At 32.7% G+C, this 15,513-nt stretch overlaps 1 protein-coding gene across 4 annotated transcripts in view; it reads left to right on the top strand.

Moving 5' to 3' along the window:
- GNPAT (glyceronephosphate O-acyltransferase) overlaps positions 1–15,513 on the top strand; it is a 41,777-nt gene that overhangs the window by 20,926 nt on the left and 5,338 nt on the right. For all 4 annotated transcript variants that reach the window (XM_074262339.1, XM_074262340.1, XM_074262341.1 and 1 more), the window contains 9 exons: positions 1,120–1,296; positions 2,784–2,913; positions 3,869–3,996; positions 4,312–4,387; positions 4,669–4,820; positions 4,930–5,060; positions 5,867–6,090; positions 8,862–9,104; positions 10,048–10,127. In XM_074262339.1, the coding sequence (XP_074118440.1) occupies positions 1,120–1,296; positions 2,784–2,913; positions 3,869–3,996; positions 4,312–4,387; positions 4,669–4,820; positions 4,930–5,060; positions 5,867–6,090; positions 8,862–9,104; positions 10,048–10,127 (1,341 nt within the window). The remainder of the gene's footprint in view (positions 1–1,119; positions 1,297–2,783; positions 2,914–3,868; positions 3,997–4,311; positions 4,388–4,668; positions 4,821–4,929; positions 5,061–5,866; positions 6,091–8,861; positions 9,105–10,047; positions 10,128–15,513) is intronic.

The raw sequence follows: 15,513 nt of genomic DNA, 5'->3' as shown, positions 1-15,513 counted from the left end.
GGAAACCTTTGGCCAGCCGCTGGTGTGATGAGAAGAAATGGTGTGAAGAGAAAATAAGCAAGGGCTGTAGCTCATAGGACAGACAGTGCCTTCCACTGAACAAATAATAGAAAGGTATAGACAGGAGAATTAGACTTTGAAGATTGGTAAAGAGTTAGATTAGAATTTGGAAGAGAGAAAGAGCATGTATAAAGACATTGGGGTAGGTGTATATGGGGAACAGCTGATTAGACCTACATTTATTTGAAACAGATTACATGAAAAGGAATGCTGGGAAATAAGGCTAAAAAAGGAGGAAGCAGATAAATTGTCAGAGCACTTTATTTGATGGGCAATAGAAAGCTAATGAAGGTTTTTGAACAGTGGGATGGCATAACCAGAATTGTGCTTCAGGAAAACTAATATGGAGCAGAGTAAGGTAGATTGCAGGGGAAAGAAGGTAAGATTATAGGTCAGAAATTGATTAGGAAGAGATTACAAGAGTTTAGAGGAAAGATAATTATGGTGATGAGGGTACTAGAGAAAAGAAGATGAATTTATTTGTTTTTTTGCTGAGACAATTGAGGTTAAGTGATTTGTCCAGAGTCACACAGCTAGGAAGTGTTTAAGTGTCTGAGACCAGATTTGAATTCAGGTCCTCCTACTTCAGGGGTGGTGCTCTAGCCACTGCACCAGCTAGCTGCCCCAAGAAGATGAATTTGAAAGAGTTGGTAGAACTGAGAAAAGTAAAATGACAAAGATTTAATATTCTGCTTTCTCCTTTGGTTCAGGTCCTTTTCATCTCATTTTGTAATTCAGTTGTTTCGGTCATGTCGAATTCTTACTGACCTCATTTGAAGTTTTCTTGACAAAGATACTGGAGTGATATGCAATTTCCTTCTCCAGCTTGCTTTAGAGAACTGAGGGCAAACAGGGTTAAATGACTTGCCCAGGATTACATATCTAGTAAGTGTCTGAGGCAGGACTTAAACTCGGGAATATGAGTCTTCTTGATTTCAGGCCCAGCACTCTACTGCACTATTTAATTGCCCTTTCATCTCATATTTCAATCTTTATTTGAAAGAAAAGGATATCTATGCTTATTTCTTCAGAAGTGACTCCTTTTCTCTTTCTGTCCAGATATCCAAGGAAACACATGAATCCGCTGATATAATTCAAGAGGAAGCTTCTGTAATCCTGGATGAGATGGCTCACAAATTGCGTTTGGGAGCCATCCGATTTTTTGCTTTCAGTTTGAGTAAAGTGTTTAAACGTATTTACAAGAAGGTGTGTGTGAATGAAGAAGGTATTCAGAGAGTGAGTATTGGCATAAACATTTAATTTCAAAAGGTGGGTCTGCCCCTCAGCCAGTCATAATTCGTATTTATAACTTTCTGCTTAGGTATGATATCTAAAAAAACTAGTTAGCAAAAAGAAATTGTGATTAAGTAATAGAATGAGCCACAAAGATTAGTCAGAAGAGAATCTCATGATCATGACAGCTTATTTTTTTTTGGAGTGTATTTTGATATGGGTACTTGTTCAGACAACTGCTCAATCTCTTATTGTCTTTTCAGACCTTTCAGCCTCCCTTTTTCATTTACTTCATTTGCTTTCCTTTTTAACAATTTTCTCTTATTCTTTTTACATTTATGAATTCACTTCCTAATCTAATCAAGAGTCTGTGAAGTAGACTTAGGACCTCTTCAAATCCTAAGTCTCTATCATTCACATGGCCCTGTAGAAGATACCAGCCTTCAACTCTTATTCTTAACAGAAACTTCCTTATTACAACTACAGTTTTTATCTGGGTCTCCAATGGTCACATGTCTGGTTGATGGGTTTATTTAACAGTGTAAGGTAGGTGGCGCTTCTTCCACACCCTTGACATCAAGTTGTCAGAACTGTAGTTTGAATAAAGGTTATATTATTTGAAAATGGAATTTAAAAATTGGAAAGGGGGGAGATATAATAGGGAGTAAAAAGTGTAAGGTAGCATTAGGAGTTGTAGAGGATATTTAATTGTTAGAAATTCACTTTTGCAAAAAAAAAAAAAAAAAAAATTTTGTTGGCAAGATGATTTACAAATTTCTCTGTTGCTTTACTCACCCAAATACCAAAAACCAGGTCATCTTCTCAAATCAGGTCCAATCTTAAATGAGTTCCCTGATCAGTAAAAAAAAAAAAAAAAAAAAAAAAAGAAAGAAAGAAAGAAAACCAGATATTCTAAGAAGCAAGGGTGAGGAGTCTGTGTATTCTAGACAAGGGGGACAGCTACCCTCTATAGAGGTTTTAGAATACAAGCCATCATTCAGTTCCTTTAGTTAATTCTATCTTTGATATAACCTAAATTATAGATTAAATATTTTTTAATATGTAGGCTGCTTTTGTAATTTTTTGTTTCTCTATGCTATTATCTATAGCTGGGTTAATTTTAAATTTTGTTGTATCTAGTGCCAAGTGTAGATGTAGAATTCCACAATTGAACTGATCTTAGATTTCTATGAGTATTTTTGTCCTAGAGAAAGCTTTCTAGTACTTGAACTATGAGACTATAAATCTTCAGTTTTCTTATGCTTGGGAAATTACTGAATTGGATCCTTGAAATAGTATTTTTAATGTCAATTCAGGTTAAGTGGAAATTTGGAGATAGAATAGAGGACATGAATCCAAATGGATCATAGACTGGCAGTGTATTTCTAGTCCATTCACAGACATTCTATCCTATTCCTTCCTTTTCTTATTTGAGACAATTTATAAAGCAAATATAACTAAAATTGTACTATTTTTGTCTTATTTTAAAGCTACAACGGGCTATTCAGGAGCATCCAGTCGTTCTGCTGCCTAGTCATAGAAGTTATATTGATTTTTTGATGCTGTCTTATGTTTTATACACCTATGATTTACCTGTACCTGTCATTGCAGCAGGAATGGGCAAGTATTCTGCTACTAACAAATCATGTTCAAAGTAGACATTAAAAAAGCAGAGTGCTAATGAGGGAGACAACTATGGAAATACATAAATAGTAGATGTACTTAATAAAGTTAAAATGTTACTGCCAGCGTTACTTTTCAAATATTCTTTGTTCCCTGTGAAGATCTTTATCTGACAATTGGAGACACTGAAGCATTCAGCTATTAAGGATCTTACCTAAGTTTTTGAGAGTTGAGATCAGATCTGCCTCTTTTTATTGAATCCATAATCCAGTTTGTTAGTGGACAAATGTTTTAGCCCAATTGACAGCTAGGTAGATAAGAGTACTAGACTTGGAATTAGGAAAATCAATTACTGATTTGGGGCAAGCAAGTCATTGCAGCTGTCTCATTCTTAATCTCCTTATCTATAAAGATAATAATTGCATTTATCTCACAGGGTTATTGTGAAGCTCAAATGAACTAAATTATATAAAGTGTTTTGCAAACTTCAAAATGCTATATGATTGTTAGCTGTAATGAGGATGATGATAGAAGGGAAAAAAGGAGTAGGAGTAATAATAGGTTGCACAAGGCATGGCAGCCTAATTAAAGTAAGTAAAAAATATTTATGTTGAAGGTCTCACTTTGGGATCAAGAAGACCCCATTAAGATTGTTGTAAACAAAGAACTTTGTAAATTGTTTATAAGTTAAGCCATCTATCAGTGCTGACTTCAGGCTGGACATAGTGGTGATTAGTGTTGTAAAGGATTGATCAGAAAAACCATTTCTAGATCATATCTGGCCCATAGACTTTGATTTCCCATCCTTCTATTAGACTTAGCTTCTTACTGATGTTAATTATCATAGTAAAACTACATAGTATCATCTTTCACTTTTGGCTGTGTTCCTATCTTTAGAAAAACCAACTTGTACTTGTGAATGAACATTGATGTTAATGTTATGTGTTTTTAGACTTCCTGGGAATGAAATTGGTGGGTGAGCTGCTGCGAATGTCAGGTGCTTTTTTCATGCGACGTACGTTTGGTGGAAATAAACTCTATTGGACTGTGTTTTCTGAATATGTAAAAACCATGTTACGGGTAAATATAATTAATTATCAAACATTTCATGTAAAAATTCGGTTGAAAATTTTCATTCAAGTTTTTTATTAGATGTCGTTAAAATGCTTTGGGTCTGCTAAATGAATTGGCCATCTTTTCTGTTTGGGACACATAAGTTTGTGTTTGATCAGTGCAATTCCCTTGATTAACAATAAATATAAATCCTTTGTTAAATATTAGTTGGAGGACTGAAGAAGGGAACTTGAGAAAAGGAATAAAAATAATTATTTGTTTCTTTGATTACTGACACTGGGTTATTGTTTTCTTCTGTCTCTCTCTCTCTCTCTCTTTAAGAATGGTTATGCTCCAGTTGAATTTTTCCTTGAAGGAACAAGAAGCCGTTCTGCTAAAACCTTGACTCCCAAATTAGGTAACTCAAGTTGTAGACTAGATCATTATAAGAGAATTAGGTTGATCTTGAAGAGAATGAAAAATATTACATATATTAGACATAACTCTTTAATTCTGGTATTTCATAAAACATTTCTCTTCTTCCATGAACAAAGTATTAGAGTTCAGTGTTGTGTATGTGTGTGTTTTTATTGTTGGCTTAGAATATATTTAAATATATATTTTTGTTTGTATTATGACTTATAATTTAATTTGATTATTTATCATCAGGTAGCATGAGACATTTTCTTCTGTTTATAGGTCTTCTCAATATTGTAATGGAACCATTTTTTAAAAGGGAAGTTTTTGACACCTACCTGGTTCCAATTAGCATCAGTTATGATAGGCCATTAGAAGAAACTCTATATGCACATGAACTTCTAGGAGTTCCTAAGCCAAAGGAATCAACAACTGTAAGTAAATGTCTTAATTGTTAGCCATAATGTAATTCTTATTAAAACATTCATGCTTCTTGAATTGATATTTATCTTTTTTGTTGTTGACCTTTGTTCTAATTTTTAGGGCCTATTGAGAGCAAGGAAAGTACTCAATGAAAATTATGGAAGCATTCATGTGTACTTTGGAGAACCTTTATCACTCCGATCCATAGCAAATGGGAAAATGAGTCGAGGTCCATATAACTTAGTTCCCAGGTACTAAAGTGCTATGTTTTAATACATTTTTGAAAAAAATTGTCCTGAATGTAAAATATGGATTATTATGATTCTAATGATCACCATTTTGGATTAAAAGTAGGTTTGCTTATATAGCAAGTTAGTGAGGAGGTCAGGTTTCTGTTACTCCTAGAATAATTTTCAGTAAAAAATATATACATACATACACACAAAAATGTGTATGTGTATGTATGTATATATGTATGTGTGTATATGTGTATGTTTATGTGTACATAGATATAGATATGCACATATATAAATAGATATAGATCTGGGTATAGAATTCTAAGACATTAATAAATTAATTATTAAAATAATTAATAAAGATGTTAAAGAGAGATCAGGTGATATGCTTTTTCTTTTATAGGACAGAGTCAGTATATTACTAGCTTCTCCTAAAAAAATCCAATATCAGGAAATACTTAATGACTATTTACAGAGCCAACTGATTGGCCAACAAATCACATGTGTATGTTTATATTTGTGGCCTGTAAAGAAAAAATGTTTTTGTCTTTATCAAAATACAAAAAGTCTTTAATCAAGATTGTACAAGATAGGCCAATACATGCTCTCTAGTGCATATAGACCTAACAGAAATGGGAAAGTCTAGAATGACATTGTAGAAGATGTTGTGTTGAAAATGTTTCTGTTTTGAAAGTTGTGAAAGTACTTTCTGAAGTAGCTTTTTAAAGGTAGCCCGCAGAGCAGGATCTCTTTCCTCTCCCAATCACTTCTTTATTCACATTGTCCTAGATAGTAATCTCTTTTCTGGCTCTTTCTTTTAGACACATCCCCCAGAAACCCTCTGAGGATATGCATGCATTTGTTAGTCATGTTGCATACAAACTGGAACTTCTACAAATTCAAAATATGGTTCTGAACCCATGGAATCTGGTAGCTACTGTATTTCTTCAGAATTTACCAAGAATGGACTTTGATATTTTGGTTAAAAAGACTGTCTGGCTAAAAGATTTAACACAGACTTTTGGAGGATTTCTAATTTGGCCTGGTATGTTGAAAGTTTGAACATCTTTTTTCCTTTTATGTCTTAATTCAAGAAGATGGTGATCCTTGTTAGAGGTACAGAATCCCTTGAGTTTAAAGCACTGGACTGAAAGGCAAAAAAAAAAAAAAAAAAAAAAAAAAAAAAAACCCAAAACAAATATTTGTTTCTTCCCTAAAAAAAAAAAAAAAAAAATAGAGTTAATATCTACAACATTTTTGAAAAATAGTCTGTTAAAAAACTTCTTAGGACTTGTTAAACTTTGTACAGTCATTGATTAATGCTTGTTTTATAAATATTCTTATGCAGTTTTGAACATAATCCTGTGAATATTGAATGTAGTGAAGCAAGAGTTGGAGCACTTGAAAGGGACTTTTTAATTCTTAAATTTCCTGGATTTGCACTTTTAAGGAATTTAATTGGAATTATCTTCTTCCAGACTAGTCATAACAATCTGTGGAAGAAGCATGTCTACTATATAAAATGCTGTGTGTTTAAAGTTGGCTTAGCTACATGTCCAAAACCTAGCAGGGATTATCTTTTTAGTTGCAAAAGGACCGTCATTTACTGCAAAATGTGGGTTCAGTGTCTGGGCCTTTTAATGCTTCCCTTGTAACTAGGAATAACTGCTTTTATAGGAAGGCATTTATTTTTGTTTTGTCTGAAGTTTCCCTAATCTAAAGCTTTCTATGATAACTTCATGGAATAGAATGGAAAAGCATTTAAGTGCTTACTATATATCAACTATGTCAAACACTAGATGCGAATACCAGTAGAAAAATGATAAAGAATTGAATGTAAACTGTTAGCACTACTGTCTTTCTACCCAGGTTACTTATACCTTCGGAATTCAATTCTTAACATGCAACAAGAAAATTGGATTTACACACATTTATTGTATCTAGGTTATACTGTAACACATGCATACGTAATATATGCCTGTCATCTAGGGGAGGGAGTAGAGGGAAGGAGGGGAAAATTTGGAAAAATGAATACAAATGAAAATGTTATAAAAAAAATTACTCATGCATATGTACTATCAAAAAAATTTTTATAATTTTATAATTATAAAAGTAATTTTAAAAAAAAGAAAAATTATAAAGTCCTTGTCCTCAAATAGGTCACATTCTGACTGGGGAAATGAGGGAAATAAAACTTAGAGAAAGGTTCAGCTGAAATAATCAGGATAATAAGAATTCCCAACTGAGGGAATATAGACAGATGGAGACAAATCCTACTTACAAAGCTTCTTACCTCTTTAACCCCACCCCATATCCCTGCCTAATGAAGCACTGTATAGTCAAGGGGTATACAGTCTACTTCACACACTTATTAGTGGTAAGCTGTGTCTTGGGCAGTCAATTAACCTCTATTTGCCTTGGTTTCCTTAACTGTGAAATAGAGAAAAAGATAGCACATACCTGTTGGTATTTTTGTGATGATCAAATGATAATACTTGTAAAGCACTTGGCACAGTACATAGTAGCCTTTATAAATTCTACCTATTGTTATTATGATTATCTCTAACAAATCTATAAAAAAAAAAATCTACAACTACCTGCTCATCATGGGTTTTTAAGTGGCTTCTTTCACAAGGAATATCCTTCTCATCATATACTCTTAGGTAGAAAAAGAAGTGAAGCATATATATAATTCCTAAATTCCAAGATCACAGTCTCTTTGCTTTCTATAATACCACATAAACTTTGTTGATGAGATTCAATGTGATTTTATGGGATTGCTTCTTGAACTATCTGTAATAGAATGGAGTAAAGGTGAGAGAGAACATAATAGTCTTATTTTAGTGTGAACACATGACTTGAGTTCAAAAATAGTTTTTCATCAGACTGTTGCTTTTTTATCCTGGAGCTTTGTATTCTCTTCATCATTTATTTTTTATCTGTGTTCTTCTTATGATGTATAGAGGCCTAGAGAGCCTCAGATTGAGATTGTCAGATTGACAGACTTTCATTTCCTTCTTAAGGCATACATTAATAAATTATAGAATAATGGTGTCAAGGGATCTTACCAATCAGCTAGTCCAACTTCCATGGAAATATACCGATCAACTAATAGGGGATGATATAAAACATCTCAGTGCAAATTAGAACATTTGCATCTTAGGATCTTTGCATGATTTTCTTTCATGAATCCAGGAAGCATGTTTTGAACTAGTACTAGTTGAAGATGATATCTCAGTAGGAAGAAATCATGCAAACTTTTTGCCTCTTTGATCAAGGCATTTTCCATCACTATTTCCCCCAATATATAAATCCAATGGTGCACCCAACTTTGGGAACTCTGATTCTAAGGTGGCATGTTAACTATGTTTTGTATTCATAATCATTTACCAAAGTTATGTAGCAAGACATATCAATTCCTTTTTAAATAGTTTTAGTTTTATGTGGGTTTTTTTGGTTTGTATGTTGCTGTTATTATTGTTTCTGTGATGGATGGGTCAAAATGATGGTTGAAGTGTGGCAATGTTTATTTTTTAAAATTTCAGTTGGACAGATCAGATGATGAAAAGAAATATTTGCAGAATGTTAGAACCAAAATCATGCAGCATTCTTGGGTACCTGGTGCATCTTTATTTTTATTTTTGGCAAAAAGGAATGTTTTAAGAACATGTAATAAATATTGTCTGAAGCCTTAGAGGACAGAATGTTTAAAAATCCCTTCAGAGCTTAAAAAATAGTTATAATACTAAACATAGAATGAGGTCCCTTCTATTTCCTTTTGTCATTTATTTGCATCTTCTGTCCTTATATGTACAGATAATATAGCTGCTGATGAAGTTATACATTCTTCCCTTCTTCTACATTCTAACATCGTCAATTTTAACAAGGATCAAGTGATTCTGAAAGAGGAAAGTGAAGAACCAGGAAATGCTGAAGGACTCATTTTCCAGCATATCACTATACTCATGTGTGTGGCTTACAGAAATCAGCTGCTTAATATTTTTGTCCGTCCTTCTTTTGTGGCTATATCACTGCAGATGACTCCTGGTTTCAGGAAAGGTAACTTTCCAGAATATAATTGTGTGTTTGGAAAAAGTTTGTCCATAATTTGTAGTGTTTTCAGCCTTCTTGATATCCTCTTTTCAATAATGCCACATATTTAAATATATGAATTAGGGAACCTGTTGTTACCCATGGCACTTTAAAACTTCTTGCTCAGGTATATAACCACATAATTTCTTCCACTTCCAAGTTTAGAGTTGCAAGGGATCTTTGGAATCATCTTATTTAATTCCTTCATTTTACAACTAAGGAAACAAATTAATTGAGGTAATATCACTTCCATCTGAAAAATACATAAGAGATGGAAAATTAATCATTCAACCAATACATTTATTTACTGTTTAAATACCATTGTAGATCTTTTAGGCTACAAGTTCCAGTAAGGAACTTAGACATTAGATAAGAAAGTATGCCTAATAGTCATATCCAGTGAAATAATGGTATATCGGTATATAATATACTGAAAATGACCAAAAAAAAAAAAAGACAAAATACAGGGAAGATGAGAGCAGTAAGTGACTGGAGATCCAAAGAAGTTCCCTTCTTTCTCCATCAGGAAATCATTGGTGTGGGATAACTAGAAGGGAAACATGAGAGACTTCTAAGGAACTTTGGTGAGCAATCTGAAACTTTGTTGATTACAAGTTCAATTTAAATCGAAATCTAGCTGTCATTAGATGTAATCATTTAAAAACTGGGCTGTACTGAGGGAATTTGGTAATAGATATGGAGGCTCATGTAAATTTTACCACATAGATGATTTCAACTCCTTTGAATAGAACTAAATTCTTGTTTCTGGCGTATATGAGTAAGAGTTGGATCATTGTCCTCTTTGAAATGTTGCACTTTATTTCATAGATTAATTAGTATTTTCTAAAGATTTTGTTGGCTTCCTTGAAAAAAAGAATATTGTAAACTTTGGTAATGAACTTATTTCCAGAGGACATCTACAGCTGCTTTGACTTCCTACGTGATGTGTTTTCAGATGAATTCATCTTCTTTCCAGGAAATGCGCTGAAGGTAAAGCCTTTATAAACAAAACAGAATATGTGTAGCTTGAATTCTGATGACATTAGTTACTTAGTATGGCAGGGCTCTGAAAGAAACTAAGTATTTGTGGTTTATTATTATTCTAAGTCAAACCATTTCTAACTCAGACATATTCAGATTGACGTTGTGTTCCTCTCTCCTATACTCTCATATATCTCTATCCCAAGATAAATTGAAATAACATAAGTATCTTGAACATGGAAAAGTTCAATTGATTAAATTAGCACAATTGATTAAAGTATAGTTTTTAATTAAGATTCTATGCCATAAGTAGTAGTATCCTTTTCTGTATTCCAAATACTGTAATACTGAGATTTTTAACTATTTTCTTGTCATGGATCCCTTTGGTAGTTCATAAAGCCTATAAACCTCTTTTCAGATAATTTTGTTTTTGTTTTGGCTTTTTTTTTCTTTTTATTTATTTAGTTTGTTCACCAGTTAGATTTAGAACAAAAAAATTTTTTTAACATTTTTTTAAATTTTTGAGTTCTAAGTGCTCTTTCTTATCCCCACTCACAATTAAGAAGCTACATGTGAAGTGATACAAAACATTTCCATAAAAGTCAAGTTGTGAAAGGAAACATATCTCCTGCCCTAATGAAAATAAAAATTCTCAAGAAAAATTAAGTTTAAAAAAGAGAGAGAATGCTTTAATCTATATTCAAATGCAATTAATTCCTTCTCTGGGTATGGATAGAATTTTTCATCATAAGTCCTTCAGAGAAGTCATGGATGATTGTACTACTAAGAATATCAAAGTCATTTTTACAATTGCTCATTCTAAAACATTGCAATTACTTTATATATAGTACATTTCACTTTGCTTGGGTTCATGGAGGACTTTCCAGATTTTTTTTTCCTCTGAGATCATTTTATTCATCATTTGCCACAGAACAATATTATTCCATCACAAACACATACCACAGTTTATTGAGCCATTCCCTGGTTGATGGACATCCCAATTTCCTTTTTTTTTTTTTTTTTTTTCCCTGAGAAGAAGAAAGGTGTGAGGAATAATTTTTGTACAAGAAGGTCATTTTCCTTTTTTTTTTTTTTTTTTTAATCTTTTGGTATTCATGCCTATTAGTGGTCTTGTTAGGTCAAAGGATATGCATGAATTTATAACCCTTTGGACACAGATCACATCTTTTGATCATTTATCAATTGGGAGATGGCTCTTAGTTTTTGTGAATTTGACTCAGTTTCCTCAGTGTTTGAGAAATGAGGCCTTATCAGAAAAATTTGCTTTGAAATTCTTTTTACAATTACTGTTGATAACTATATTTCCCTCCCATCTATTCTTTTTCTCCTTTCACCCTGTCCCTCCTCAAAAGTATTTTGTTATTGACCACTCTCTCCCCTAATATGACCTCTCTTTTATTATCCTCCTCATCCTTCCTATATCCCGTTCCCCTCCTATTTTCCTGTAGGATAAGATAGATTTCTATACCCATATTAAATATGTATGTTATTTCCTCTGAGCCAATTCTGATGAAATTAAGGCAGAATGATGCTTTTAAATACATAAGATTACAAAGGAAGCTTGTTTTACTGAAATGTGTGTAATTTTTTTTCCATCAAGATGGTTATTTAAAGTTGTTTACCACATTTAATCCATTTTTATTCTTTCCTTGGTTTTTATTCTTTACCATTTATACACTTTGCTGGAGGGCAAACTAAAAAGGCCTTTAGCTAAATATTTATTTCTTAATATTTTCAGTTAAATTATAAAGACTAGACTATTAAAGTATTTATGAGTCTAATATACTTTTTGTAAGAATAATATATCAGTGCAAGTTTTCTCAAAGCTGCTTGCCTCCAAAAATTTGTTAGGTAAGGCACAATTCTTCTTTCAGATAAAATCAATAAAGTTTAAGTAGTTTGCTTTTTAACTCTGCCTATTATGTAATAATGAAGTTTTCCTCCTAGTAACATGTTTTACAACTGTAAAACCAATTGGTATTAAAAAATTATGACTATTTTTGGATAAATAATCTCTTTTTGGGGCAGCTAGGTGGCACAGTGGATAGAGCACCAGCCTTGAATTCAGGAGGACCCGATTTCAAATCTGGTCTCAGACACTTAACACTTCCTAGCTGTGTGACCCTGGGCAAGTCACTTAACCCCAGCCTCAGGGGGAGAGAAAAAAAAAGTTTTCATATAATTAAAATGCTAAAAAAAAATAATCACTAAGCTACACATGGCATAATTTAATTTTTGAATAACACTTGAGAATCTCGAAATTTCATAATCATTATCCACATCAATTATATTGTTGCAGAGGGGAAATGTGGATGTATTGGTTAATAGAGATTTTCAGTTAAAGGGATGCTAAATACAGGAAAAAAATAAACAGTAAAACTGTAATAGTGAGAGATATTGATTTACTCATCTCAGTCCTTGATAAGTCTAACCAAAAAAAATTTAAAAAAAAAAAAAAAATGAAGGCCCTGAATAGAATTTTAGAAAAGTTAGATATGCAAGACCTCTATAGAATATTAAATGGGAATATACCTGTTCTCAGCTTAACCATGTCAGAGGAGGGCTTCTTAAACTTTTCAGTTCCAACCCCTATTTTGCTGAGAAATGTTTATAGATTATGTAAGTAGATAAAATAGATATACAAGTCAAACATTTGCTGATAAATATAATTTTACGATCCTCATATGTTGTACAAGACCCCATGTAGGGTTGTGAACCACAGTTTAAGAAGCTGGACATTAGAGCATTAAAAATCTTAAGAATTTGGTGTTGATGGTTCATCTTGGAAAAGAGGTGCTTGGGCTGTTCAACTTCTCTAATATTTCTAGCATTTTGCTCAGTGCCTGGCACATTTGTTGTTCAATAATTGCAGTTTGTGGCTGACTCTTCATGACCCCATTTTGAAGTTTTTCTTGATAGAGACACAATGGTCTGCCTTTTCCTTCTCCAGCTAATTTTTACAGATAAGGAACTGATTCAAACAGAGTTTTATATACCTTGCCCAGGGTCACACAGGTAATTAGTATCTGAGACCAGATTTGAACTCATGGAGATGAGTCTTTCTGAATCCAGATCCCAAAGCTCTATTCACTTTGATACCTAGCTGCCCTTTGCCTGACACATAGCAGTTCATTACCAGAAGGGTAATTACAAGAAGTTTATTACCAGCAGGATGACTACTGATTAATAATTTTTTAAGTCATAGAAACCTGTGAGTCAAAAATTATTAAAGGGCCTTTCTTTAGGACTTCTTGTTCCTTTGATAATTAGGCATCTGAAAGAATATTGATCACTGGGAAAATAATCAGTGGACCCTACCTCCCACTTTGTACTGATGCACAGAAAGGTTAGTAAATATTGTTTCATCAAGTGAAATTTTTAAAAGAGAAGGAATTATATAGGAATGAAATTGTGTGAACTAGTGTGACACAAGTAAAGAGAGGCAAAAGAAACTGAGAGGAAATAGTCTTTCTAGTTCATTCTCAGAATACAGATATGTACTTAAAGATCCAGTTAAGATGATTCAGAGACACCTGAAGAGACCGAGTCTTGAAACTTCATTCCCTAAGAGTTGCTAATTGTATGCAGACATGGAAAGTAGAAAGATTAAACAGAATGCTTGTTGACAATATTTTCTAATATGCCATTATGCATTTAAATGGACTGTATACTTTTCCTAAATTGGACTATGTCCTGTGCAACTGTATTGAAGCTGAAAGAGAATGAAGGAGTATTTGATTTTGTCTCGCTCAGCATGAGGGAGCCACCGTCCAGGCATGGGGGCCAAACATACTTATCTTATTCAGACAATCACTGTTTGCTTCACATTCTGCTCAATTAAAGGTCATTTGCTTTAGAGTGATATGTCATGTGGTCTGATTTGGTATAGTGCTACATTGAAATAAGCTCAGAGCAGTGGTTTTGAATAGGTAACTAATATCAAAAGTGCCAATTCTAGTTGTGGCTAAGGAAGTGGCCACATTTATCTATCACATATAACAGCCATGTTTGGCCATATGCAGATCCTATGTACTTATGTAGTAATACTGGAAGTAGCAGAAAATAAGGGAACGATACTAGGAATCAGTTAGTTTTTAGACATTTACTATTGGTATTCTAAATATAAGGATATTACTGAAAATATTATTGGAATAATTGAATAATATCAATCTTAAAATTTTAACTACAAATTAAGCCAGAAGATGAAGAAATTTCAACTAAATGGAAAGATAGCTCACAGGTTTGCCAGTAAAAGAATTGATAGAGTTGCTTTTATCCTTCCTCTAAAAGAAAAAAAGACATCCTTTTAGGGGAACAATTAAATTAAATTAAATTGCAGTTCCTGTAAAAAAAACTTATGTGACAAAATCTATTGCAAAGAATGAGGAGGGGAAGACTATAAGACTCTCCAAACTCAATCTAACCTTTATTGTAATACTTTAATAACCTCCATTATGAAGATGAGTATGAAGAGTTGAAGGTATAGGGTAGAGAAAAATGTTTTGGAAATAGAGCTGAAGATCAAGAAATGAAAGAAATCAAAAGTTTGAAAAGTACATCGAAGTCTCATAACTTTACATAATGAGTATTTTTCTTTAAGAAGAGTGACTAGATGTAGTAAGCATTGAGTAAGATCAAAAGAAATTAAGTTGAAATCCTAAAATGAAATTTCAACAGGAAATAATTACTGATGTTGAAATAAAATTTTAAAAATATATTATCTTTTGTTTTTACATCAATTTAATTTCTCTCAAATCCTACATTATAATAAAGAAAAAAGGAGTTGGGGTGAGGAAGCAGTTTTAGTATGCCTCACTAACACATTAACCATATTTGAAAGCATATACCGTATTTGACATGCATAATCCTCTTTCTTTGTAAAAAGAGATTTATTTTCTCAATTATTCTCTGAAGCCAAGCTTGCTCATGTTTTGTAAAGCATTTAAATGAGCTGCTCATTTAATATCTCAGTGTTCCATTTCAGTTTTATGTACTTTCAGTTTATATTATTGTAGTTATACATATTGTTTTCCTGGCTCTGCCTCCCTCATTCAGCATCAATTTATAAAAAAGTCTTCTGGTGTTTCTCTGACTTCTTCGTATTCATTGCTCCAATTAATTTATTTTTTAGGATGAATGTATTTTATAGGAATAAAATACATTAATATTCCTTTACATTAACATATTACAAGGCCTTTCCTTAATTAGTAGGCATCTTCTTTGTTTCCAGTTCTTTTTTGTCATAAGAAGTGCTGTGATAAATATCTAAAATAATTTATGATAAATATTTTGTTGTACAAGGGGCATTTCTTTCTGTCTTACCTCCTTGGGGCATATATATACCTAGCTTTGGAACTCTGGATCAAAGGCCATG

Source organism: Sminthopsis crassicaudata, chromosome 4 (assembly GCF_048593235.1).
Source record: "Sminthopsis crassicaudata isolate SCR6 chromosome 4, ASM4859323v1, whole genome shotgun sequence".
NCBI lineage: Eukaryota > Metazoa > Chordata > Mammalia > Dasyuromorphia > Dasyuridae > Sminthopsis > Sminthopsis crassicaudata.
The sequence above is the reverse complement of the archived record's forward strand: the minus strand, read 5'-3'. Positions and strand labels throughout refer to the sequence as shown.